This window comes from Ceratotherium simum, chromosome 9 (genome assembly GCF_057802395.1).
Source record: "Ceratotherium simum simum isolate JZ-2026a chromosome 9, ASM5780239v1, whole genome shotgun sequence".
Taxonomy (NCBI): Eukaryota; Metazoa; Chordata; class Mammalia; order Perissodactyla; family Rhinocerotidae; genus Ceratotherium; species Ceratotherium simum.
Genome location: NC_141908.1, coordinates 56413780 through 56439876, shown reverse-complemented (window position 1 = coordinate 56439876; position 26097 = coordinate 56413780). Strand labels below are relative to the sequence as shown.

The 26097-nt window shown below is 36.0% G+C and overlaps 1 protein-coding gene across 5 annotated transcripts in view; it reads right to left on the bottom strand.

Moving 5' to 3' along the window:
• Nucleotides 1-280: 280 nt before the first annotated feature.
• The window catches only part of AGPS (alkylglycerone phosphate synthase), a 404117-nt gene continuing 378300 nt past the window's right edge, over nt 281-26097 (bottom strand). For 4 of the 5 annotated variants that reach the window (XM_087435433.1, XM_004426664.3, XM_087435430.1 and 1 more), the window contains 3 exons: nt 20298-20397; nt 18008-18065; nt 281-2305 (listed from right to left, as the gene is read on the bottom strand). In XM_087435433.1, coding sequence (XP_087291559.1) covers nt 2184-2305; nt 18008-18065; nt 20298-20397 — 280 coding nt within the window. In that variant the 3' untranslated portion in view covers nt 281-2183. The remainder of the gene's footprint in view (nt 2306-18007; nt 18066-20297; nt 20398-26097) is intronic. The other variant, XM_087435431.1, reaches the window with a different exon arrangement.

The window sequence follows — 26097 nt, the reverse complement described above, 5'->3', positions numbered from 1 at the left end:
GCATTAATAAGTGGTCATATGTCAAAATGATGCCTGTAGAAATGATTCCAACTACAAAATGTAGTCATTACTATAAAACCAAGGTTGGGGAGTCCTGCATACTTGGGAGAAGAAAAACGACATAAATCACTGATTTCCATAAGGTTCATGTAGAAGAGTGAATACAACAATTTCAGGTGTTACATTTATAGTTTCCTAATATCAAATACAGATTTCCGAGACTGCTGAAATCTGAACTCCCTGGGAAAGAATGTATAACAATCACAGGCAAAGGAATGGATCTACTTATGAATCTGTAAGTTTTATTAAAAAAAAAAAATTTACTCAGAAACATGTATACACTCCAGTAAGATATTAGTACCATATGAAGTTTTACATTTTGATCACCAATTAGAGAAATTACCTTCATGTATAGATGCATTTTATAAAGCTGATATTTTTATAATTCTACAGGCAAGTGTGATTTCCTTATTAAGTATATCCAATTATTTCAAGTATCAAGGGCTTTAAGCAAAGATCTGCTGGAAATTTTATAATTAAAAATAAATCACCAATGAAGAGAGGCAGCTTCTAATAAATAAATACTTAGTTTTTGTTGTTATACTAATATTTAATTTTGATTTGCTTACAGATTTAAGTTTATCAGTTTGAGGCCAATTTTACTAGTTAAAAATTATTTACCATTTTGAAGTCTTAAAAATACCATTTTGTCAATTTTAAATTTTCTGGTTAAGGCTACTTCAGATATAAAAGGTATCAAACTGCCCAAAAATACCTTGGAGCTGTTGCTACATAGACAGACAGTGTGTCCTTTTAAAGGATCGTCTGCACTCTGACTTAAATTATCTGATCAAATATTAAATTTTAACAAATTATCAAAAGTTAGGTATTGCATTAAGAAAAGAATCCATCTCAAAATGTGAATCATGAACCTTGACAGACAGTGATTTAAAGTAATCATTTCACTTATTTTAATATCCAGGTTTGAATGAATAAATGTTTGCTAAATGTGATTAATGATCCTCCTATCATTTAAGAAATATGATATCTCAAACTTCTGATTATGGTATGTGTATTAATACATTTTTTTTAAATTTATGTTAAACCAGTAATTCAAAAAAGGCATTAAACCATTATTAAAAACTAAATTGAAACTTTACTTTTATACGAAAATTTATCATTTTGTTTGGGTTAACAAAAAAAAAAGATTTTTGTCATTGAAACTGTTGAGGCTTTCAAATTCAATAGCTGAATGATGACTGTGTTTCCTTAGCCAAACGACTCTGAATCGGAGACATTTAAGTGTAAGGAGTCTTCCTTCTTCTGCTCCTGTTGCAGCTTCTGTATCTCAGCAATAAGAATGTGAAATCAGAAACATTAGGACTCTAAGTTGAAAAAAGGCATTCATTTCACGGTAAACCTGTTCTTCACATACAATGAGTGATAAGTCAGCTTTTCTTATAAAAACATATTATGAATGAACACGGATACAACAATAGGTTATCTCAGTGACACAAATACAGCTCACACCTCAGTCGCAACAGAAAGGTGGAGCACAAAAACACGTCCTCTAATAGAATAATTTGTATACTGATGATTTAAGGTTTTGTAATTGTATACTAATTTCAAAGGAAAACGTAGGCCAAGCACCTTACAGAACTGAAAGCATCCTAAATAACAGGTTGCCTATATTCTTTCATGAGTATCCTCCCTTAACGGCCTACTCACACTAGAATGTACTCTTAAAAAAACATACATGTGTATCACTCCTCAGTGGAATCCTTCCCTGGATATCTGCTTCTCAGAAATCTTCCTTTAAAAAGAGGCTAGATAAGCAATAGATGACAACAAATTTGCCTTTGTTCCCAAGAGGAAGCATCAAAACAAAACCGCTGGCAGCATCTTCCTCTGATATAACTGGCAGCCTTGTGCTGCCTGACTAAAATTTGAAATGACAACCAGTTGGCTGTAAACTGATGCACCTACAATGAGAGAGATTTAGGAATACCATCTGTCAATTTAAAGATGTAGAAACAAGACAAACTACAGAATGATATAAACTTATTTTAAATCAACAAACAAATGTAGCTGAAATGTAGTCCATGATATATTTGATTACTGGTATAACCGTAGTTGAAGACTTTAAAAAAAAAGTGACATTTCTCGTAACAATAGTAAGGGATCTATAAAAGGTTTCTATTTCCAAAGATGTTGTTGGGGTCCACATATTCCTTGACAGACTTCAGCATCCCAAAGCCGACATCAGAGATACTTTCCTTTAGCCATTGCTTCCGTAACTTGCCCACTGGAAAAATAAAATAAAAAACGCTTCAATATACACTATGATGCTGGGAACCAATCAATCTTGTGACCACGAATGAACAAACACTGTGTGATAAATGCTTTTATTCAAAAACGAGAACTGTTTTGCTTTATTTGATTTATTGAGCCCACCAGACTATCAAGCTCATTAAGCTCAATGTATTCCCAGGGGAAGCCTGTGCTCCACAGTGTCTCCTTTTTCTGTAAACTATGAAATGGAGATGAAGGAAGCTTGGACTAAGATTAGCCCATTTTACAAATAACAAAATGAGAAAAACATGCATTTGAAAAGAACCCACCTCCTGTCTTAACTACCAAAACACACCGAAGTTTCAAAGAAAATGAAGTTAACTAAAGAAAAACATCATATCCAGATGAACTTGTTGGGTATACTATAGCAAAAATGACAGGATATTTAGCCGTAAAATATTTTAAGGAGAACAAAAGTTTAAAAAAATGTAAGAAAATCTGAACCTTGGGCTTAAGAAAAAAATCTGGTTATGAAGCTTTCCATTCACATTTTCTTTTCATATTACTTTTAAATAAATTTGCATGTTCCCAAATAATGGTTACCTTCTTCTCATTGTTTTTCCAGAATTAGAGATTTTTTTTAAGGCATTAAATAAATCAAATACCTAATCTATCTTAAACTTAGTCTTCTGCTTTTATGCACTGTATAATGTTCTCCTTCTTTGTTTCTAGGTCTTGCTAATTTTTTCTAAGAATAGTGAAGCAATATAATGGTTAGCAGCATAAATTATATTTTAAAGGCACTCAATGAAAAACATAACCTTTTCTAAGTAGAACTTTTGTAAAAAAGGATATGTACTTAATCTATAAAAGAATCATGAAATGATAACTTGCTTTTGCATTAAAAAGCAAAGCAATCTGCTGACTTACTTGTGGCGAAACGGATAAATCTTTTAATTTATGGGTAGGATTATTTGTGGTTAGTACTTTTCAAATGTATTATTGTAATAACTGAATTCAAATGGTCATTTTCCACAAATGTTCATTAATGATCCAAAGTCATCAACAGTGATTTAATTGGCCAACCGAAATGCGACACCTTCTTTCTCTAAAGTATTCAGCGTGTCATTCTAAAAGGCGCTCCCATTTATCAGGCTGCCGTGATAACACCATAGCATCTGCCTTTTGGAGACCTTAAATACCATTTCAAGCTCAACTCAAAGCATCTTTTGTGTCCAGTTCTCCAGGAAACCATCAAATTGTCTTTAAAATAATAAATAGCATGATATCCTCAGAAAGCAAAATATTTCTGCTTGGCTTCTAGAAATAAAAAAACATTGCTGGTGTTAAGATAGGGAAAAATAAGGCACAGCAGGGAAAAAAATCTTAAATTCAAAAAGAAAAATTTTGTTTAAAAGAGCTCTAAAACCAGAAACCAAACAGTACAAATTCCTATTTATGCCATCTCTACCACCTAAAAGATGTTCTACCAGGTCCTCCTATCTCCCTAAGGGACAACTCACCACAATGCTTCAGCCTCAGTTTTCTCATCTGCAAAGGGATTAGAAGCTATAAAGTCTTTTCACCCTCAAATATCCCATGATTTTAAGCATTTAAAAAAGTTACAAATCAGTTATTTCCAGATTTGCTCCAAGGGATTAAAAAAAAATGCAACTACTCTCTGAGTGGCAGAAGTGGCATTAATACAAGCTACCCACACTGAGGCAGCTCAAGAGGGAAGGGTGAAGTGCAGTCAATGCCAGTCTCCACTGTTATCTGTAATACAGTTTCACTGAATGTGTCCTGTGGTTATGGATGTAATTGTCTTGAAAAGACTGCAAACAACTGCTCCAACAAGATGGAGCACATTAGAACCTCAGCAGGATGCCCAACAGCTAGCTTGTCTGCCTGGTTTTACACCTCTAGTAATAATGCAATTCCACAAGGAACTGAACCATCGTCTGAGAAGCCACCCACAGCCACTGCATATTTAATGAAGTCACTCACCAAGCGCTGGAAAACAGAAGGTGCTTGGAGTGCATCATTAGTTCTGTCAGAGGGATAATTTACACATCTATCTTGTCAAATTTTCTATGGTTTATACTTTTACAATAATCAATCTAAGATACATTTGATTAGTGAACTAGAAAGTAAAAAAAAAAAAGCAGTACAGGCAGCAGAGCTATGGCCCCTCATAAACATATTTGATGAAAGAATTTAACCCTTTGATGGCAGAAGTCTGTGAGCTTCTTCTGTCAGTGATAAAAGAATTTGAACTGAGGTCAGAAATCATGGCTTATGCAATTAAAAAGATTAGGAAGCTTTTTGGTTTTCTTAATTTAAGTCAACTACATTGTGGGATAAGTGTACAAACAGAAAACACAGTTTAAGTAAAAAGGCTCAATGAGCCTTTATAATATGACAAGTATTGGAAATAGTCTTCATAAAATTCTAGAGAACCTTCTCTGGCTGTCTCAGATGAACCAATAAATTAAAAAAACAACAATGAAACACCAAAGGCCCTAATCCCAAAGAGGGATCACTCTTCAAAGCAGAAGACTTTTATTCTAGAGCTCAACAACAATGATGATAATAATGCCATTTGTACAATCTTTATTTGCACTGCTATGCTTTTAGAAATTAGCTAACTATACTGATCTGGACACATGTAAAACACATGGGTGCACCACTATATAGTAGCTGCTAAAACATTTGTGGAGCTCAATTTCAGAAATGAAGAAATGATACTCTGTCCTTTATGTAGCATGCCATATTGAAGAAGGGGAGAATGGATTGCATTTTTATTCAAAAACAGCAAATAACAGGTGGCCTAAGACTATTTCAACATTCCTTGTATGTACAGTTATCCATGAAAAGGCATGTGTACATTCATACCACATGACGCTTACTGCTCTTTCCAGACCTGGATTACCTGATGTGGGATATTCATGCCTACTGATTCAACTACATTCATTTGACTTCTGATTCTCTAGAAGTATAAACCTAGCCTGAGAGTCAACACCAGAGCTACAAAAAGGCAAGTCCACCATCTTCAAAAACAAGATAAGGACCCTGTATTCCACTCTTCACAATTATTCTAAGTATACAATGCCCAAAGTACTTAAGCCAGGTATTTTAGAGGCTTAGGTGTATTTTTAAAGATACTAAAGACATAGGCTAGTCAAATCCTAAACATTATAGAAAACTAATGGCGGAAATTCTTTTTCTCCTTAAAAGTGGAGTTCACAATTTAATTTCTAATAATGGATATAAAGACTGGATAAAACAAGTATTTTGTGCTCTTCCACAATATATAGCACATTTTTAAAAATTTACTTTTGGAACAGAGAAAACAGAAGCTTTTGGGGTAGTCTGTGAAATCACAGCCTCAACAGTTCCCTTTGATGCTAACAGCTCCAAGACAGAATGCATTTTGTGGTATGATCAACAGCATAGAAGAATGAACAGACATGCAAGCAAGGGGGAGGGGAAGTGCGAGTGTTCTGTGTCGAAAACGTGGACACAGTGGCCAGCCTGGCCACTGAAACTTATCTGGAACTACTCCTTGTGGTCTAAGGAACTGAAGACTTAGCAGAAACTACCAAATAGGCCCATCTTAAAAGGGATAAATCTAGGGTCTACTAGTCAGAGTTCTTTTTAGCTAGATAAATTAAAAACTTGTTGAATTATGAAATTGATTATAAGATTTAAAAGATTTATTATATACTTATTTAAAAAACAAATTATGAAATGGACTGTACATTAAGAAGATTACTAATGCTAAAAGCTCAGAAGCAGAATTTAGCCAAAGCCAGAAACACCTACCCATTATCATAACAACTATATTTTGAAATTTCTGGTTTGAGCATCCTGGATACCTTTGTAGCACTATTCTGTAGGTCAGATTTAAAAAAGAAAATCTAGACTTAGTTGCTTGTATGAGTGATCTGAGCACTGACTTTGTATTTCAAGATTTAATTAATCCAACTAAACTACTGGTGGATTATGTAAGGAACTAGTGCTGGAGGGAGAGGCAACCTCTGGTCAGATGAGGTTCTGGCCCCATGGAACTTGTTAGATACTGATGAGGACAGAGAAGCACAACAGATAATTTCCACTCTTTGAGGTACCTGGTGATCTGACTGTGATGATGTTTCTTTCAGAGGGCGGTATTTCAACCAGAAAAGAGGATTTAGCCGTCCATTTGTTCATGGTATAAAGCACACTATTGTGTGTGGTGTGTTTGGTTTTGGTGGAGGTACACGCTGAATGTTAGCCAATAGATCTCTAACTGAGGGATGCAAACATCCAGACTTTAAAGGTATATGAGATGGGACTATGACTTTCCAAGAGTCTAATTTAATGCTTAGTGAACACATAAAGTCATGTTTGATTTCTTTATTAAGTCATCTGACTTATTTTCTACTAATGAAACTTCCAATATCAAGACAACAAATTCATGGATTCCATGGACTTGAACAAAGCAATTAAAATCTGATATTATAAGATTTTTCTCTCATTAAATATTTAAAATGTCAGTTTTCTTCATGCTAAGGTTTCATCTGTGCAGTTTATACAACAGCTCTAAGATCTTATAGATGCTTGAACAGGTCTTCAGAAATCATGAAACAGAAAAAAAGTTTGAATTACTAGGGAGATAACAGATCACAAGAGTTGGATTAAATCTGTCTTCAGAACACAATCAAGTGCTAATTCTGCTATACATCCTCAAAAGATGGCTTGACACACTTGAAATTTAAACCCAAGTGGCAATTAATGCCTATATAGCAGAGTCAAAAGCCAGTGAACAGGTCAAATAACATGAGATAGATAAGGGCAGAAAAGGAAAGAAAACATCATATGCTCCTTGAAGACTAGGGCCATGTTTTATTCATTTTTGTAATCCTGTTGCATAATGTAGCGCATGCCACACAGTAAGAATTCAATAAATGTTAGCTGAAATAAAAAATAAATATTGAACAATAGTTATTTATAAGCCATTTTTGTTAAGGGGTAGGAATTCGAATATCTCTGTTTCCTTAATTTCCTTTGGTTATGTCTGCCTTGCATTCCCTATATTCTGACATTATTTCTTGAATATCCTCAGAGCAATTCCATAATAGCTAAGACAGGAGAAGGTATGTCACGGAACCTACAACTCCTATTTTCTTCAAATCTCTAGGACTTTTTGGACTATATCAGTGGTTCTCAACAGAGGCAATTTTGTCATCTGGGGGACATTTAGCAATGTCTAGAGGCATTTTTAGTTATCATAACTGGGGCAATGTTACCAGCATCTGGCGGGTAGAGGCCAGGGATGCTGCTAAACATACTACAATACACAAGACAGCCCCCACAACAAAGAATTATCTACCCAAAAATATCAACAGTGCCAAGACCAAGAAATCCTAGACTATATGCTTCCAAGGGTCTATCTCCTAGGAGCCCAACTAATTTCCATAAAGGCAACATACTTTCACTGTTATAACCAACTGGATTAGCAATAAATGGCTTATTGCCATTACAAGGTGACCTTGTTCTAAATTTGAGGCTACTGACCAAATTGAAAGTCTGGAAAAAGTGGCACAGTAGACAGAAGTTACACTCTGAGAAAATCAATCATTAATGACAAGTTCTACTTTATTTTAAAAGTTAACTCCTGAAGACTTGAATCTAAAGTCTATTGAAAAAACTTTTAAGTCATATTTTTTTGGCGATTTTTCCAGCCAATGTGTGAAAATATACATGAAATAAAGCTTCACAGCACTGTCCAGTAGAACTTTCTGTGATGACAGAAATGTTCTGTATCTGCACTGTTTAACATAGCAGTCCCTAGCCACATGTGGATATTAAGAACTTGAAAGGCAGGACTACTGTAAATGAGGAAATGAATTTTTAATTTTAGTTAATTTTAACTTAACTAGCCACATGTAGCCTCGTGACTTCTACGTTAAACAACACAAAACAATGTTAAAAATAAATTTTACCTAAAGTCACTTTTAACAGATGTTATACTTGAAAATATCTATTAGGTGTAACTGTTTGCTAATCACATAAAACTAACTATAAAAAGTTATTCTGTAACAATATAATATGATAATGTAGTACAGGCATTCTCAGAGTAGCAAATGTCTAGTACTTAGAAAAGTCTTGGACATAAAACTGCTGGGAAGAAGAAGTTCTCTTTAGAGGTCCAGAGAAGTAGTACAGTCGGCCCTCTGTATCCATGGGTTCTGCATCCATGAATACTATGGAGGGCAGACTAAGACACTTGAGCATCTGTGGATTCTGGTATCTGAGGGGGGTCCTGGAACCAATCCCCTGCAGACACAGAGGGATGACTGTATTATCCAAACCAGTGATACACCCAAGGCTGGAAGCTACTAGAGGTATATATAACACATGGTAAGAGATGGCAAACACAATGTTTGGAAGCTACTACAGGTATATATAACACATGGTAAGAGATGGCAAACACAATGTTGTAGCTGATCTTTTGTCTTGGACTGGGCATCTGTAATTGCATGAACGGGAAGGCACAGGGATCAATACATTCTTACAACAGATTTTCTATCAGCTCTCAAGTCTGTTCATCCTATGATATAGCTGAAATAGTTAAATGTTCAGCTAAATTATGGGTTAAATTGGCTTTTACAGTCTGGTCTTGGAATCTAACTACTTACAACATTGCTTCAGTGGAAAAACCTTATAATCAAGTTATAAATTTTGTGAGAAAAAGCCAGTCACAAAGAAGAAAAGGAAAAAAATTAATTTAAAGGGCAAAACAAACTTTCTGCTATCTTATGGTAATCTGATAAAGATTCAATATTGGAGAGGCTATACTCATCTGGTAGCTATCAAAAGACCAAAATCACAACCAGGATATTGACACTGATATAGTCAAGACATAGAATAGTACCATCATCACAAGGATCCCACTGTTGCCTGTTTATAGTCACCCCCTCCCCACACTCGACTCCTGGAAACCACTAATCTGTTCTCTATATCTACAATTGTCATTTCAAAAATGTTATAGAAATAGAATCACACAGTATGTAATCTTTGGGGATTGGTTTTTTTTCACTCAGCATAATTCCCTGGAGATTCATCCAAGTTGCGGCATGCATTAATAGTTCGTTTCTTCTCATTGCTGAGTAGTACTCCATGGTATGGATGTACCACAGTTTGTTCAGCCATTTGCTAGCTGAAGGACATCTGAGTTGTTTCCAGTTTTGGGCTATTATGAGTAAAGCTGCTTTGAATATTCATGTACAGGTTTTTGTGTGAACATAGGTTTTCAATTCTCTGGTATAAATGCCCAAGAGTGTAATTGTTGGGTTGAATGGTAGTTGCATGCTTGCTTTTATAAGAAACTGCCAAACTGTTTACAGAATGGCTGTACCACTTTACATTACCACCAGCAATATATAATTGATCTAGTTTCTCCACATCCTCACCAGCATTTGATTTTGTCACTATTTTTTAATTTTAACTTTCTGATAGGTGTGTAGTGATTTCTCTTGTGGTTTTAATTTGCATTTCCCTAATGGCTAATGATGCTGAACATCTTTTCATGTGATTATTTGCCATCTGTATATCCTCTTCAGTGAAATGATTCTTCATGTCTTTTGCCCATTTTCTAATCGGATTGTTTGCATTTTACTACTGAGTTTTGAGAGTTCTTTATATCTTATAGATATAGGTCTTTTTTTGGATATGTGGTTTGCACATATTTTCTCCCACTCTGTAGCCTATCTTTTCATCTTCTTAACAGAGTCCTTCACAGAGCAAACGTTTTTAATTTTGATAAGATCTAATTTATCAGTTTTTCCTTTAATGGATTATACTTTTGGTGACCAGTCTAAGAACTCTTTGCCTAGCCCTAGAGTCTGAAGATTTTCTCGTTTTTTTCCTAAAAGTTTTATTATTTTATGTTTTACATTTAAGTCCATTATCTATTTTGAGTTAATTTTGGCATAAGGTGTGAGGTTTAGGTCAAGGTTCATTTTTTTGTGTGTGTGCCTAGGGATGTCCAACTGCCCCAGCACCATTTGTTGAAAAAGCTATACGCTTCCTCCACTGGATTGCTTTTACAACCTTTGTCAAAATCAGTTGGACATATTTGTGTGAGTTTATTTCTGTGTTCTCTATTCTGTTCCGCTGATAAACGTCTCTCTCCTCCAATATCACATAGTCTTGATTACTGTAGCTGTACTGATATTATATCAAGTCTTAAAATCAGGTAGATTGATTCCTACAACTTTATTCTTCTTTTTTCAAAACTGTTTCAGCTATCTAGTTCCTTTGCCTTACCATATACATTTTGAATAATCTTTTCTATATCCACTAAAAATCTTGCTGAAATTTTGAAAGGAAATGCATTAAACAGATAGATCAATCTGAGGAGGCTTGACATCTTTACTATGTTCAGTTTTCTACCAATTCATGAATACAGTCTCTCCATTTATTAGGTCCTCTTTGAGTTTTTTCATCAGCATTCTGTAATTTTCAGAATACAGATCCTTTATATATTCTGTTAGATTTATGCCTAAGTACGTGTATTTGGTTAGATTTATGCCTATTTCATTTTCTTTGGAGCAACTGTAAATGGTACTGTTTTAAATTTCAGTTACTATATATTTGTTGTTAATGTATAGAAATGCAATTTAGTTTTGTATGTGCTCTTGTATTCTGCAATCTTGATGATCTTGTTTTTGTAGATTCTTTGGAATTCTTCTAAAAAGACAATAAGGTCATCTATGAATAGTAACAATTTTATTTCTTCCTTTCCAATCTGTATGTCTTTTATTTCACACTACGGGTTTTTAACAAACAGCCTCAAAGCTGATCTTTTCTTCATTCTTTTGAGTAGTCTCTTTTTACTTTTAAAGTTTCTGATACTATTGGATTCTGTTAAGACCACAAAAAAGAAGCTAGGAGCAGCTGCTCCATAATTATTCTCAGAACAATAGGAAATAATCTTGGTTCAATAAAGACACCAGTATTTAAAGTAAGACTGGTTATATTTAATCAGGTTTTTTACTTCCTGACAAGGACTTAGTTATAATTTTAGCAAACGAACAACTTGAAAACTTAAGTCATAAATTGAAATTAAATATGTGGCTGATATAAACTCTGCTGTTTAAACTGACCAGCTCGTCAGTTACAAAAACAAGCACTATGAAGATTAAGTTAAGCAGGCTTTCTATTTCCTATAGCCTCCAGTTCCAGACTACATCTGTTTTCTTTGATACACAAAACCAGAGTTAAAACAGCTCCATTTATCACAGCATGATTGTAGGCAGACAAACTAGCTTGTCTGTTTCCAGATAGTGAAAGCAACCATTATTAATCACAATTACAGGCCAAACTCTAAGAGCAATTGCATCAATATTCTCCCAACCCCCAGCCCTTCTACTCTTGAACTCAAAAATGGTACTGAGAGTGTCACGACACTGCCTGAAGGTCAGTAAATAAAGATGCTACTATGAGGTCAACTTGAGTTATAAGTTCAGGATGCAAATTAAGGAAAATCTTTTCTACACATAAAAAGAAGTGATCTCTCAAAAACTCCATTATTGATTAGGTTTAGCAGGACAATTAAACCCACTCTATTTAAAATTTATATGAAGAGGTTTCTGCTGTGTGAAACAATACTGAATAGCAAAGGATATTTGAAATTTACAAATTAGATGATTAACTTTAAGCAGAGAAGCATTACGAAAATAGACTGTTTTCTATAAGAAATTTTGTAGCCAACAGTGTGAAGGAAATTTATTTCTCCTTCCTACACATTATAATAAAACTGCCTATAAAGTGAGAACAATTACAGGTTATGATGAAAATATGTTAAGACAATTGTTGGATCAAATACCTTGAATGTATGGATCTTCTTCAAATAGCTCTGTAACCCCTTCTTCAATGGTTAGGGCAAGAGTTACAAACCAGAGTTTCACTTGGTGCTGTCTATTGCTTTTATTCTTTTAAAAAGCTACTGTTTTTTAGGCACCTAGTATATGCAAGGCACTTTAGATGCTTTACATACATTATCAAATTTAAGTCTTGCAATTATCTAAGAGGGAGGTACTATTATTCATGTTTTGCAGATGAGAACATTGTAGCTCAGAGAAGTTATTTCCCTAAGTCACACAGCTAGTTAAATACAGAGCCATGAGTCAAATACAGATACGATTCCAAAGCCTATGTTCTTTCCCCTCTGTTTATAAGGGTGTCAAACTTTTATTTGTTTTAAGACAAAGTCTGAATGAAATCTTACAGACATAGTGCATCTATAGAAGAATACAAAAATGGCTGGTGTTATGCAGTTGTAGAGAAATACACATTATTATTCTACCCTACTTTTCCACTGAATAAGTGACTCTGCTAATAAACTTTCCCAGAAATATTATGGAATAAACTGAGCCTTTCCATGATTAAACATGACCCTACATTCAAACAAGGCCTGATTATTAGATTTGAAGCTAAATTAGCAATGAGACTAATGCCATTCTAATATGAAGATTCAGAGCTGTTTGAGAATTTGTAAAACTGCCCCAAATTCTGTGAGCACGTCGGCCCTTATCCACTCCCTTAACATATTTATTGAGCATCTACTACATAGAACAGCTAGTCACTGTGCTAGGGACTGGGGAACACAGTGACAAACAAGAAAAAGTCAGTAACCTCAGTGAACTTATTCAAATGAGGAACACAGAACTACACAAGAGAACAAGGAACACACCTCTAAGAAGGCAACATTTTGTCAGAGATCTAAATGTTGGGGAGAGGGAGCCATGCAAATATCTGGGGGGAAAAACAAGGGAAGAACATCAGAAAAAGAGGGAACAAATAGCAAAGGCCTTTAAAGGGAAAGATATGTCTGAGGAATAGCAAGAAGGCCAACAGTGCTAGAAGAAAAAAGTAGTAAGAGATGAGGACAGAGAGAAAGACACACCACATATATCCTTGAAGGTCCTGCTGGAACTTCTGGTTTTTATTCTGAATGTGAGGAGAAAACACTGAGGTTTTTCTTGTTTTTTTGGGGGGGGGGGCGTTGAGGATTAGCCCTGAGCTAACATCTGTTGCCAATCCTCCTCTTTTTGCTGAAGAAGATAGGCCCTGAGCTAACATCCGTGCCCATCTCCCTCGACTGTATATGTGGGACACCTGCCACAGCACGGCTTGATAAGCGGTGTGTAGGTCTGCAACCGGGATCGGAACCTGTGAACCCCAGGCCAGCGAGGCGGAGCGCGCGAACTTAACCAATATACCATTGGGCCAGCCCTGATAACACTGAGTTTTAAAAAGATTATTCAGGGGGCTGGTCCAGTGGTGTAGGGGATAAGTTCATGCGTTCGGCTTCGGCAGCCCGGGGTTTACCAGTTCGGATCCTGGATGTGGATCTACTCACTTCTCATCAAGCCATGCTGAGGCGGTGTCCCATATAGAGGAGCTACTACTCTACAACTATGATACTCAATTATGTACTGAGGCTTTGGGGAGAAAAAAGAAAAAAGAGGAAGATGGGCAACAGATGTTAGCGCAGGACCAATCTCCCCGCCCCCCCCCCCCCAAAAAAAAGATTATTCTGGAAGCAAGAGAAATGACAGTAGGGGAGCAAGAGTGGAAGTGGACAGACGAGTTGAGAGGCTACGGCAGTGGTCCCCGCAGGAAAAAATGGTGATCTGTACCAGACTGGTTGTGGTGGTGACGCCTTCTGGTATTTGGGAGTCATCAGCCCATAGACAGTGTTTTAAGTCCTGGGACTAAGATAATCAGTAAGGGAGTGAGTGAACAAAGAGAAACAAACTTGCTCAGGGCTAAGCCCTGGAGCACCCCAATGTTTAGCAGTTTAGAAAAGGACAAGCTAGCAAAAGGAAAGCATCTTCATTTTACCAGCACATAACGAAATATATTTTGCATTCAGGCTTACCTAGCTTCTTTTTCTAAGCAATAGAGGAAACCAGGTAGTTTAGAATTTGTTTCCATAGTCATATTTTTGACCACAAAGAATATAAAAATATGATAGAAATAAAAGATTTCTATATAAATAAGGCAGAACCTCTCAATAAATTAATATGTAATCAAGCTTTGCCACATTCAAATTCAAGCTAATAATTTCTAAAAATAAATTATTTCATCAAACTTGGCATCTTCAACAAATAAAAGCCTATAAGCCTAGAACCTGAAAATGCACATAAATTATATGGAGTTTTACTGTAACATGACCTGACTTGCATTTTTTTTTTATTACCTGATACTGCTGACATGTCAGAAACCTACAATCAGGAAGTATAAAAACAACCAGAAAGTCAAACTGACTTATGTGCAAGAACTAAGAAAACAATGAAATATTTATGATGAGGAAATTAAAATGTTGATTCATTTCTGTTTTAACATCTAAAGCAGGGTAAGTAATTAATGTCAAAATTTAAAAAATAGAGGTTTTATGTTTTAAAAGAAAAACAGTGATGCTTAGTATTTCTTTTCATATCCTTTTTTAATTATGTGTCTCTTTTCAAAGGCTGTCAATTTCAATCTTTTTAGCTTTTTGCCTATTTTCCCTATTTTAGGCTCTTAAGTAAGATGACAAGAACACTGAAGCAGGAGGACTAGAGTTCAAATTCAAATTCTGGCACTAACAATTATTGCTGATACCTCTGGGCAAGGTACTGTACACTCAGAACCTTAATATACCTTCATTGCAACGACAGGAATACTATCTACTCCACACATTTTGGGCAGGATTAAAGGAGATTAAGTTACGCAGAGCACCTAGTAAATATTTACAGCTTTATAAATTTTAATTCCTTTCCCTATTCTATCCCCCTTCTCTTCACTGTTTTAACATCTATAGCATTTTACATGTTTACTGAAGTCACCTTTTGAGTGTTCTTCAAAGAAAAGGGGAGACTTTTGCCTTGGTAAGTAGTGATGATATCATAATCCTACCAGTTTTGATCAGTGGCCTTTGAAATGCTACACTATTTTATTTTAGTAGACTATAATGTCCTTCAGAGGAAGGACTACCATTCTTTGAAAATCTTTTGCCCAGTGGACCAGTAATATTTATAATATGGAAAACATACAATATTAAAAAGCATTAAGCATAGTTTGTATCAAAAATATCACAGGGAACAATTTACATTATTTACTTTGGGATCAAGAATTGAATAATCATTATCTTGGAGGTTAATTAAGGTTTACATCTTTCCAATGATTATTTGTTTATTAACTTCTATTTGTATGTATTAATTAATACAATGGACTATTACCACAGCTTTCACAAATAACAAAATCCAAGTTTCAGATAAATTTATACTAGAGTTAACTCTTTATTATTTTAAATTTGTGTGTATCTTTTTTTGTCTGCAATGACAGCTATTATTTCACATTTATGCAGGTTCTGTTAGAGCCAACTAAGAAGCTCTCAGTGTCTGGGGTATATCTGAATAAGTAACAACAGCAGTTCTGCCATATTAGAATTTTAGCATCTCACATATAGACACTACTGGAGGGACCTTCATATCCTCATGGATCTTAAAGAAGTAAAGTGTCAGGGCTAGCCCGGTGGAGTAGTGGTTAAGTTTGCGCACTCCGCTTCAGCAGCCCGGGGTTCGCAGGTTGGGATCCTGAGTGCGGACCTACACACTGCTCATCGAGCCATTCTGTGGTGGCATCCCACATACAAAAATAGAGGCAGACTGGCACAGATGTTAGCTCAAGGCCAATCTTCCTTACCGAAAAAAAAAAAAGCGTCACTGGCAAGAAAAAACCTGTTGGTTTGGCTTTTTTCTGCAATGTTGCAGGTCATCTGGTTATTTTCAACTGCTATAGAATTTCTGACACTGTAAAGCTTGAGTAAACCAAGAACAGCCTCTCAGAATCAAGGAAACAGCTCATCTAAAATCCAATTACCTAAATGTCAATTAAGCCTTGATTCCTTCTCATATACAAGATTCAGCTATTCTCCCCATCTTGCAGAAATCACATCTCTCTCAAATTTACCATCACAAACATGGAACCTACAGTCCCTGATCTTAAAGGAAAGAGTGCACTGTTGGCTGCTGACAGGTACCAAAAGGCAAAATTGTTCGCTACAGAAAGGAAATTTTTTTTCCTCAAACAAGTAATTATGGCTAAATTACTCTGCCTCCCTCCTCCATGCAATCAATTTAGAATGAAGAATACATCATTACTTCATGATATTATGTATTTTTACAAGTTCCTTACACACCAATATAGTGGCATCCTGAAACAGAATATGTAAGAAAGATTTTAAATAATGTACATGGCTTTCTGAACATTTTAAAAGAAGGTACTAAAAAATCTAAGTATCTTTATGAAATACTCGTGGTTAAATTTCCAAAATTAGGTTTAGACGTTCAGATTAATCAGAAACTTTTAATTCCACTTGACAGGTTTCTAATATCCATTTTCCTCCCTTCTTCATTTTTGTCATTCTAACACTCATTAGAATCTCCATCAAAAGATAAACAGGAAGAGGAGGGGAAAGAACAAACTCATTCACTTCAATGCTTATCAGTCAGCTGAGTTAGAAATTTATTTGTGGGGTTTAAGAAAAAAGTAAAGTGAGAGCAAAAGATTAAATTGACACAAAGATGCTGGGAATTGTCTTTCTATTTCATTCATCCACATTAGCAATCTTCTCTAGGCCTGGCTACCATGTTATCTGGACACTGATCCTCTATAGCCCACTCTTAGTTTCTACCAAAATTCTTTCATTCATCCTACACACATGTAGAGAGGGCACTGTTCTAGGTGCTGGTACACAGCAACAAACAAAACTGAAGCCCCTGTCCTTACGGAGCCTCACAGCTAATCTTAAGAAGTGTAAATATACAGCATGTTAGATGACGGAAAATCAAACAGAAAGAGGGATATGAAGAACCTACGGCAGGGGCAGGAGCTGAATTCTTAAATTCGGTGGTCATTTATCCTCACATTCCTCCCTAAAAAAAACTGAAAACATAAAAATCTACATATAGGTATTTTTGTAAGCACCAAATTATATTGACAGATATACTAAGAACGAATTTCTGTTATAGAATACAGTTGGATAACCTCAAACATTACAATTTTAATGACAGAACGGCCATCATTTAACTTTTTAAAAAATTGCCTCATACTACTTTTATAAGCCTGCTAGTAACATAGGTATATATATAATTTTTATTGGTGATGTGATCAATCCTCTGATAAAACTTAATACGTATCACAATGTTCACAAGTAATAATAAAACAGCATTAAAATCTTGAAAAAAGATTTTTTTCATATCCTACGTTAATTTGCTTAATTTTGGATGGGCAGAACAAATAGCTCTTCAATATATAGTACAACTGATGTCTAGCTACATTCCAATAGCGGCTGAAAAACATTTATGTAGGTCTTTTTTTCCCCCTTTGAAAACTTTTGCTCTAATGGTCACATACCTTACCAGGCAAGCTGGGCTATTCGTGGATAACATGAAATTCCCTGAGAACTCAGAAGGCTGGTTCTGTATCTAGGCAAGCTTGTCAAATCAAGCTTCTGTTGGTTAGCACCACAACCTAGACTACCCCAGTGACAGACATAAAAACTTTCAAGAAATTCCAAGTGCTCTCAAATTACTCATTTTATGACTCTCCTCAGGATTTTATCAAACCAAATATTTTTAACAGGAATACTAGAAATTCTACCCCCCAACAAGAATACCTCCGTGGTGATGCGACAGGCTCCCTCCATTAGCAAGGATTTCTTCTCTAGCAGCTGCCTGTATTTGGAAACAATACAACAAATAGTTGCTACTTAGATTTCACTTTGAAGTGAAAGCGTAAGACCCAGCTCCCAAAGGAGGCACACACTTCCTGGGTTAAATAATAAACTAGAAGACTAATTTTCCTTTCCCCTAGGTCAACTGCATTTAAAAAGCAATTAAAATATGCAGCCTAGCTTTATAAGTTTCTTTCTAGTGAATAGTCACAATGCCTATAATAGTCACTTTAAGATTCTACATAAGAAAAAGAAGGCAAAATGATCAATTCAGCAGCACTAAATTGTTAGTAATAATAATAATAAAAAGTTTTGTGAAGACAGAGTCAAGTCCTACTCGGAAGTAAACATCTCACTATACCAACAGACACTAGTAACTAATATTTATTGACTGCTTATTGCACGTCCAGAAAAGTACTAAGCAATTTACCTGCAGTAACTTATTTATTCTCACTATAGCCTTATGGAATAATTACAATTACTCCTATTTCACAGATACAGAAAATGAGGCTTAGATAATTAAATTACTCAATATCATAGAATGGGCATTGTGGAAAACGTTTCTTAGGTCAATGCCTTGGGACAAATTACTTGTCAGGCCTATGGATATCTAAGTGTGGAAAAAAAAAAAAAAACCTGTTTTATCCTCCTAACAAGTTAGGCCCTGCCTAGGCTCCTGTAGAGCACTAAGGTTAGAAAGAGTAATACTTAAAGCAAAATAGAGAATGACTGAAGTGCAGGGTGAAAAAAGGGTAACAGAAATTGGAATTACATTCAATTCCTGAGTATGTAACAGCCATGAGGTGAAATATCTACAGTAACTTGAACCTCTCAGAATCACTCAGGTGTGTATAAACAGGAGTTAGGCCAGGGTAGAAGAGGGCCCAGGTGGGACAGATGCACCACGTCTCATTGCAAAGTAATTTATAAGAATCCTTACCACTTAGGATTTAGGATTTTTCAAATGAATCATAAATATGCAAGCCCTGCTCTAAGAGATTATATCATCTAACAAATTACTTTAATAAAGCAATAACTACCTGAAATCACTAGTACTTGGAGAATGGCAGTTTGGATTGGGAAAGAAGGAATAATTTCACTCTTGTAGTCCTACAAGGAAAGGGCCTCTGGGTAGCCAGAGGGCAATACTGAAACACTGAAAGGCTAAGGCGATGGGAAAGTACTCAAATTTTAGTGGGTGATGGATATGTTCATTATTTTGATTGGGGTGATAATTTCACAGGTGCAGACATATGTCAAAACTCATCATTGGGGTCAGCCCAGTGGCACAGCAATTAAGTGCACGTGTCCTGCTTCGGCGGCCCAGGGTTCGCAGGTTCGGATCCCAGGCATGCACCGACGCACCACTTGTCAAGCCATGCTGTGGCAGCATCCCATATAAAGTAGAGGAAGATGGGTACAGAAGTTAGCCCAGGGCCAATCTTCCTCAGCAAAAAAGAGGAGGATTGGCAACAGATGTTAGCTCAGGGCTAATCTTCCTCACAAAAAAAACCTATCTATGATTTAGGACGAAAAGTGTGCCACTGAAAATCATCTTGCGACACTATCTTTGGTAGGCATGCAATAGAGGTAAAACCCAGGACACCTGAGGTTTTAACAAACCTCAGTCTCTTCCTGGTTCCTCCACAGTCTAGTCTGTGTCTTCAACACTAGGCATACTTGTAATGAGAAATATTGACCAGTAAACAGAGGCTTTATAAAAATTAGAAGCTTAAGGCTATTTAAGAAATGTAATAGAAACTGCTAGCAAATGAACCTCAATGGCTTACATATAGCTTTAGCAAACAGAAATTATAAACCTAGAATGAGGATATTACAACAACACAGACCAAGAGCATTCGGGCTGCTGACGGCAACAGCAGCCACCACCTGGAGGTGGGTGGGCTGCCAAAGTGCTATCAAGGATTGCTACAGTCCTTTGTTATTTAGCTTAATCAGGTATCATATACTGTAAGTAACAACTAAAGAATCCCAGGCTACAGAATATTAATATTAGAATATTAATTCTAATATATGTATAGAATATTAATTTTAGGCTTAGAATTCACTATACAACCCAGTGCAACAAATATGTTCCTTATTTCTATGGGGTATCAACCAGGTAATCCACAAGTGATTAAAGAGACTCAAATTAAACATTCATAAATCGATAGTAAAGTTCATTTAAATTAATAAAAGAATATAAGAGCTATATTCATATATGCAAAATTACCTCAGTTTGTTCAAACACAGTCAGTGGGTCACTTATTCCCCTGTAGTTAAAGGCAAAGTAGAAATAGATACATGCACCTGCATCGTAAGTTTGCGTCACCCTAAAAAACAAACAGACAAAATCCCCGCAAGGCTTTAAGTGAAATCAGGTTTAATGTCTAGAAACTTAAAGGCAAGATCATCTGAATGACTTGCTTAAGCCATCGTCTCATTCTCTACCCAGACTCCTACTCCATGGAAGGAACGTAGATTGGCTGGATGAAGGATATACAGGAACTATTTGTATTATTTTTCATAACTTTTTTTGATAAGTCTGGATTATTACCCTCCCAAGACTTAAAAACAATGTAAATGTTTCTCCAATTGTCCTGAAATAAACAAAACCCTACCTCTGCAGAAGGAATTTTTTTTTTTTAATAAGTATAAGGCAGTTAAAGACAACCTCAAAACAGACTAGATGGAAGTTGGTGATCCATTATAATAAGACTTATACACTTTCTCAAAGTTAACAGAAATAAGTATGAGAACTTATAACTAGGAAACAAGAGAAATGTTCAAATACCAAAAATGATCAGACTGGGTAAAATACAGCATCTTCACTAAGTTCACACTAAAAATTAGCGAGGACTTTGAAAACTGAATGATCACATCAAATGCAGTGACATGGCCTTAAAATAGTGTCTCTGAAGGTTTTACCCTCAGGGCACCCGTAAGTTTGCATGTTGTATGTGTGTTTACAAAAGATATCAAGGAATGTTAAATTATGAAATCATATATATGATATACATTTGGGCTTTCAAAATGCAATTAGGTGAAGCATTTAAAAGGGAGCTAAGGTAATCATAGTCAAATCTCTGAATGCAGGGCCGGCCCCATGGCTTAGTGGTTAAGTGCGCACGCTCCGCTGCTGGCGGCCCACGTTCGGATCCCGGGTGTGCACCGATGCACCGCTTCTCCAGCCATGCTGAGGCCACATCCCACATACAGCAACTAGAAGGATGTGCAGCTATGACATACAACAATCTACTGGGGTTTTGGGGGAAAACAAACAAACAAACAAACAAATCTCTGAATGCAATTTATAGAGGTTCCCACGAAGAATTTAACAGAAGGAGCAAATACAGAAAAAATACTCTTTTTACTACACAATACAAATAGAGTCTAATCTAAAATTTTAATGGCCTTTTAGGCCAAATGTTAGGTGCCTCAGAACAGAAGAAATGAACTGTTTAACAATGCTACTGTCAATTTGCCAGCTGTGTTTTTCTTCTAGTGTTAATTCACACCCATAAAAAGGATCCCTTGCATGTTTACATTTTAAGTACCAGATTTATAAAGTTTAAGAAAAATGGAGAACCATTTTAACTATGAAGGCACTATCATTAGGAATAACTAAATTTAAATAAATTTAAAGGCTACAAGAATGAGTTTATAGCAATTAGTAAAATATACATTACTCATATGAGAATCACTAATATCAATAAATAGAAAATGGAACTAAATATTAATGGGGCACTGCCATCTTCCAACAAATCCAGGATCTATATTACACAGTTCAGTTTTTGTAGATAAGTAGGCTTCTAAAGTTTCAACAAAGCTTGATTGATCAGTATCTCAAAAAAAGACAAAGTAGAAGTAATGAAAACAGTTTGGAAAACCTCAATTTGGATCCATTTCACAAAGCAATTCAACTCTAACACCTTTTAACAGATCAATTCTATCATTTAAGCACTTAAACACTAACCTCTTCCAAAATCATCTGCACAAGTGATAGTGTGGCTGCCAAAGTCATTATATTATTCTTCAAGTTCTAAAACATTATTGTGCTCTACACTTTTTGGAGTACTTTACTGGTATTAGACTCACTGGCTAGGAATTCCCATAAAATTTCTTCCAAAAATTTAGAGTTAAAATTTCTATTCGAATACACAAAGTACCCTTTAATGGACGGAAATGAAATACAGTCATGTGCTGCTTAACGACGGGGACATGTTCTGAGAAATGTGTCATTAGGTGATTTCGTCGTTGTGTGAACATCATAGAGTGTACTTACACAAACCTAGATGGTATAGCCTACTGTACACCTAGGGTATATGGTACTAAGCTTATGGGACCACCATCATATATGTGGTCCATCACTGACCAAAATGTTATGCAGCACATGACTGTAACTGAACTCAATAAATGCACCCTACAACTGAATTATTTTCCTTGGGATCTTTGATTTCAATGAGATATATGATTATTTTAAGTTAATTTCAGAATAGCTCTTTAAAAAACTAGTTTAAAGAATACATGTCACACATTCAACATTTATATTCAACACAGAATAATCTCCTTAGCCACATTAAGCAGCTCAAATCAAACTAAACTAAAATCAAACTCTAGTTAAATGTTAGTTTAATCAAGTATGAGCTATAAGTATATACTATACTTAAAACTCCTATTATCAAAACCATTCAAATAATTAGACTTTGCACATTCTAAACTTGGGTTTTCTAAGATGATCACAGAAGATGAGCATATGAGCTTTTATCAGAAAATCATTCTTAAAAAAAATAGGTACTTCATAAATGACATAGCCAATTCAGTCTAAGTATACCAATTCTATCTACCTACAATATGTAATGAAGATCCTCAGGCCTTATGAGTACCTTCTGAAGAAACAAGACTTAAGTGTTATTACAGAAGGCATCCTAAGGCAGAAAATTTTACTTCCCAATCACTGTCATTAAGTAGTGGTTTATCACAATGATATTTTCATAACGGAAGGGGAGAAGTCTTGAGAGATGTTGACTAGGGAGGTGGGCAGAAGGAAGAAGGGGTGATGAAATCTGCTAAGTTGCCACTTGACAAAATAAAGGAATAAAAAACTCTTGACCACAAAAAAACAGATTCAATTATTTATAATGTTTCAAATTTTACTGGTGACAAATGACTTATGGATTATTAGGCCTGATTTCTTTTCGGTATTATACTAAGAGGCCTGATAGACTAGACTCTCAAGTGAAGAACTAAGTATCAATTTGGGTTGTGTTATGAGAGGTTCAGGGATTCAATCGGAGATGCAAAAGAAACTTTCCACTCCAAATAAATGGACTGAGAGTATATTTTGTTATATAGAGGACAGTAAAGGCGACAGTCTGCAAACAGATGCGAATAGGTCAAATATTAAGAAGGAAAAACACATCAGCTCGACTGGAAAGGGAAAACATCCACATCGACTGAGATAGCAGCAGATTCGAATAGATCATATAATGAGAGGGAAAAACATCAGATCGATTGGAAAGGGAAACACCAGATCGACTGAAGGGAAATGACACAAATCAACCGGAAAGAGAAACACCAGGTTGACTGAAAAGAGAACACATTAGATCGGTTACTCACAACATTCACGCCCCACTGCCGGGAGAGTCTCTTCAATTGACACGGCTGGGCGGGAATCACACATCCTGGGCAAGGCGTCCCTTCCACAGGTGAGACTCTCACCAGGCCTCGGTTTTCAGCAGTTTAAGCAGTTACAGAGTTTACAGAGCAAGCATTTAATGTTCCCATGCACAAATGGCTATCAGTGGCATATGTGCACTGAGCCTACTGGCTGTCGTCCTAGCCCGGCAGTTGTGTACGTGCATTGTTTTCCCTGGTTATCGTCCCAGCCCGGCACAGATGGCCGGTCTGCCCCAGGCCGTGACGCCCAAAGGAGCTTGAAATTCTTACAAATTGCAACTATCTCCGTGGGAGAAAGGCCAGTTCCCACCACACAGAAAGCAGCTTTATATTTCTTTGTGTGCTGGTGGCTGTAGGTTAATGGAACGGCCAAACACAGCTGTACTCATGTCAAGACAGGTTGATAATGTAAATAAACACACAAATTTTTTTTTCTTAGACTTTAAGATAAAAGATTCATTTTAAAACATACTGCCAAATTAAAAAAAAAGAACATATACATTCTCACACCTTCATTTGGAAAGGTTCTAAGACCAGTCACTAAGCCATCAGTAGCTTTACCAAGTTTTAAGCTTTTTTTTTTTTTTTTGTGAGGAGATCAGCCCTGTGGTAACATCTGCCAATCCTCCTCTTTTTTTGCTGAGGAAGACTGGCCCTGGGCTAACATCTGTGCCCATCTTCCTCCACTTTATATGGGATGCCGTCACAGCATGGCTTGCCAAGCGGTGCGTCGGTGCGCGCCCAGGATCCGAACCGGTGAACCCCGGGCCGCCGCAGTGGAGCACACGCACTTGACCGCTTGCGCCACCGGGCCGGCCCCCTTAAGCTTTTTATTGTACAGAACAAGGCCCCTATTTTCCCTTCCTTCAGATATATTAAATGTGCAACCAATAATCTCTAAAATTCACATTTTTGGCTTTTATATTCTCTGTTTCTACCCTGAATATACTTGTTCTAAAACAGGTTAGTACATAGACTTAACTTGGTATCTCCTGAAATGCTCTTCAAACCCTGACTCTCTCTCCCACACAGAAGCAGAAGAGACGATTTGAAGCATCTCCTTGATGCTGATTAACATCAACAGTTAATATGTAAGAAACATGCTTTCCTCACGTCATGTTAGAATTTTACTTTCTTACCCAGCAAAGGCACAATTTAGCAAATTCTAAAAGATATCTGTCCCAATGGGGGCAAAAAGTAGAACTAAGAAACACAATATGGTAGCAGGGAAGTACAAGATGAGAGAATGTAAAAGATAGAGAAAAGAAGGAAAAAATCACAGAAGAGAGAGCAGCTGAAAGAGTATGGAAGTATTTCTAGTCTTGCAAAGCAGATGCATGCAAATTATCATGCTATGTCAAAATATCAAGAGGGCTTAACGATCGGATACCTTCACGAGGATCTGTCATTGAGGAAAAAAAAAATACCTAAATTTTCCGTACTAATACTAGTATGGATTGTCTACCCCAGCCTTAATGTAATTACATCACAATAATATGATGGCATTTATATAGCCCTTCATATGCTTTCTCATTTCATTCTTACAACAGTCCCATCAAGTAAATGGTATTACCACTACTTTACTAATGATAAACTTAGAGCTCAAAAAGATTAAATTACTAAAACAGAATAGTGCATTTACCCTTCAGACACACGTAGTGTTACCAAATAAAGAAGTTAAAAAACTAAGCAGGAAGTTGCCATGGTGATGCAGCTGGCAGGCAGTGCCTGGCTCTTGGGCTGGAGTAGAACCAGGTCTGTCTTCCCAGGCTGAGATTAAGTGATTCCAGGTACATCAGACAAACAATCATCATGAACAGAAATATACAGAAATTCTGTTGTGCAGAAGTATAACTGCTGTTTCAGAGTCCAGCATCTGGTACACTTACCAATAAAGATATTACATTATTTCCAAAATTACCTAACTTTATTCATGCTTATATTGTAAGTTTTTTATTTGTTTCTATAATAAATATTGGCATTATTTTCTTGAAGACCACACAGACACATACACACAAAAGAAAAAAAGAGAGGCAGTTATATAATACAGAATGTTTAATAGATTTTAAAGTGCTAGGTTACTACCATTATCATTTACTTTAAGGTCCCCCTTCTCATGATCTGTCCTGACTTCCCTTTATTCTTCATTCCAATTAATTCTGTAACATTTTAGAGAAGGCAAATGCTTGATTCAATCTTGATATATTTAATCTTCTGGTGTTTACACAGAAAATTAATATCAAAAGATTGAATACAAAGTGCCCCCTCTCAAGAATACTTTCTTTTGGTCTGCTACTATTTAACAAAGAGGACAAGATCATCAGTTAACCATGATCCAATATGGATCATAATTG